The sequence below is a fragment of the Prunus persica genome, chromosome G4 (genome assembly GCF_000346465.2).
Source record: "Prunus persica cultivar Lovell chromosome G4, Prunus_persica_NCBIv2, whole genome shotgun sequence".
NCBI classification, from domain to species: domain Eukaryota; kingdom Viridiplantae; phylum Streptophyta; class Magnoliopsida; order Rosales; family Rosaceae; genus Prunus; species Prunus persica.
Window position 1 is genome coordinate 15213385 of NC_034012.1, and position 2576 is coordinate 15215960.

At 43.4% G+C, this 2576-nt stretch overlaps 1 protein-coding gene across 1 annotated transcript in view; it reads right to left on the reverse strand.

The window, feature by feature from the left end:
* LOC109948642 (uncharacterized mitochondrial protein AtMg00810-like) overlaps window positions 1–356 on the reverse strand; it is a 2372-nt gene extending 2016 nt beyond the window's left edge. The window contains exon 1 of the mRNA XM_020562327.1: window positions 234–356. Within this exon, the coding sequence (XP_020417916.1) occupies window positions 234–356 (123 nt within the window). The remainder of the gene's footprint in view (window positions 1–233) is intronic.

Sequence of the window (2576 nt, forward strand, 5' to 3'; positions counted from 1 at the left end):
GCAACTTCACTACCCTCGCCCACGCGCCGGCAGTGCTGGGTGCCCAAAGCAATTACGCATCGCCGAAAAATCATAAAATCACGGCTTCAAACTCCTACCCTATGTATAACACCCTTTTGTTCTTGGACCTACCCCAAAAACTGACCGGAAGTGGCCGGAATCGTGATCCTAAAACCGGCCAAATTTCAATTCGTAAATCGAATTACCTATGCTAAGAATCGATCGAATCTTACCCAATAGGCAGCTAGAGCATGAAAAGTAGGTGAGAAACCATACCTCACTCGTCGGAATCGGTGCCCGGAGGAGGGAGATCGACGGCGGAGAAGTTCGGACGACACCGGCCGCTTCTTCTCCATTTTTCGGCGAAACCACGGCGGCTAGCGGCTGGACCTGGTTGGGGTTGGAAGAGGACGACGCCTCGGTTATTTTGGTACCGGCCCCGTCGTCATCGGTGGCCGGATAAGGGAACGGCCGGCCAAAATGTGGCCGGCTGCCGATGTACGCGAGAGAGAGAGAGAGATATATATATATATATATATATGATTTTTATAAAAAAAAAAATCTCATTTTGAAATAATTATGATTGTGCCACTGAGTTTCTTTTAACCATATCTCTCTCGTTACAACTCCGATTCGAGCCCACCGCGTGTCTACGGACTCATCTCAGTACGACCTTCCCAAAAATACTAGTCACTGCCCCAAACTCCTTTCGGGTAAGAAAATGACCAAATTACCCCTACATCAAGGGTAAATTTATAATTTCACTTAAATAATTTAAATAAGGGATTGAATTTGGAGTCGGGGTGTTACATTTATGGATTTAGTGAATCTGCCAAACCATATCCTAGGGGATTGCTTTAACCCATACAATGACTTTCTGAGCTTGCAAACTTGATCCTCCTTGTCACGAGCTAAGTTACATCCTAGTGGCAAGTCCATATATACTTCTTCTTCCAAGTCTCCATGTAAGAAGCATTTTTGACATCAAACTGATGTAATGGCCAATCGAGATTTGCGGCTAGAGACAGAGGGGCTTTGATAGTTTTAATCTTGGCTACTGGGGTAAAGGTCTCTTGGTAATCTATTCCATATCTTTGCGTGTACCGTTTCGCCACCAATCTAGCTTTATATCTTTCAGTAGATCTATCTGCTTTGAGTTTCATAGTATAAATCCACCTACATCCCACTGTCTTCTTTCCATGAGGTAATGGCATGAGTTCCCATGTGCCATTCTTCTGGAGAGCTCGCATTTCTTCATTCATGGCTTCTTTCCATTTTGAGTCTTCTAGTATTTCAGTTACACTGTTGGAAATAGGTATGTAGGCCAACTGCTTCACAAAGTGTACCCGTGACTCTAATAGTCTGCTGATGGATACATAATTGTTGATGAGATATTTCCTTTTTGCATTAAGATCTGCTTTGTAGTGAACTGGAGGTTTTCCACGGTTCTTTCATTTTGGAAGCTAATATGCAGGCTCTATGCCTTCTAAAATTAAATCATCATGGGATATTTCATTAATGTTATTAGTTTCAGGAGAAGATGTTACCTGAATGACGTCCTCAGCAGGTGATTGGTGTGGTATTGGAGCTAAAGAATTCTCCTGTGTTGGCAAAACCTCCTCAATGATGATCTCCTCCTGAGTTTGACAGCAGGGAGACGATCGGTCTCTGTCCTCTGGCGACCGGTCGTTTTTGCACAGAGTTTAATTTTCGGGGGGCGACCGGTTAATTCCACTTGCGACTGGTCGCTTTTGCACAGAGTACAATTCTTGCTGGGCGACCGGTCGTTTTCAATCTGGGACGTTTCTGCAGGAAAAAATTCAGAAATTGGAAAGTCTTGGCATTTTGATCCTCTTCCTGGACGACTGAAAAATATGTCGGATTCCCATAACACAACATCCATAGAAGTATAGACTTTCTGACTCGGAGGATGATAACATCAATACCCTTTCTGATGAGGTGCATAGCCGATGAAAACACATTTTTTGGCGCGGGGATCCAATTAGCTGCGTTGGTAATTATGTAAGTGGACGAAGACCACACAGCCAAAGATTCAGGGTTCCAGGTTTTTAGTATGAGGTATTTGGAGATAGTGGTAGAGTGTTTGAAGGGGGTTTGGAAATTGAGGATACTGGAGGGAATCCGATTGATAAGGTATGCTACAGAGAGGATGGCTTCTCCCCAAAAGGACTGAGGCATATTGGCACCAAAGAGAGAGGCACGAACCACTTCCAATAAATGTCTATTCTTTCGTTCAGCCACACCATTATGTTGGGGAGTGTAAGGGCATGCGCGTTGATGTATGATGCCATGATCTTGTAAGAACTGATTAAGATCATGATTGAAAAATTCTTCGCCATTGTCAGACCAAAGAACCTGAATTCTGGTATGAAATTATGTCTCTACCATTTGATAGAATGTTGAAATTTGGAATTGACTTCCCCATTTGTTTGGAGAAGAGAAACCCAGGTCATATGTGTGCAATCATCAATAAATGTGACAAACCATCTAGCACCCTCAGGAGTGGTAATTTTAGCCGGGCCCCAAACATCAGATTGACAGAGAAAATGGAACTT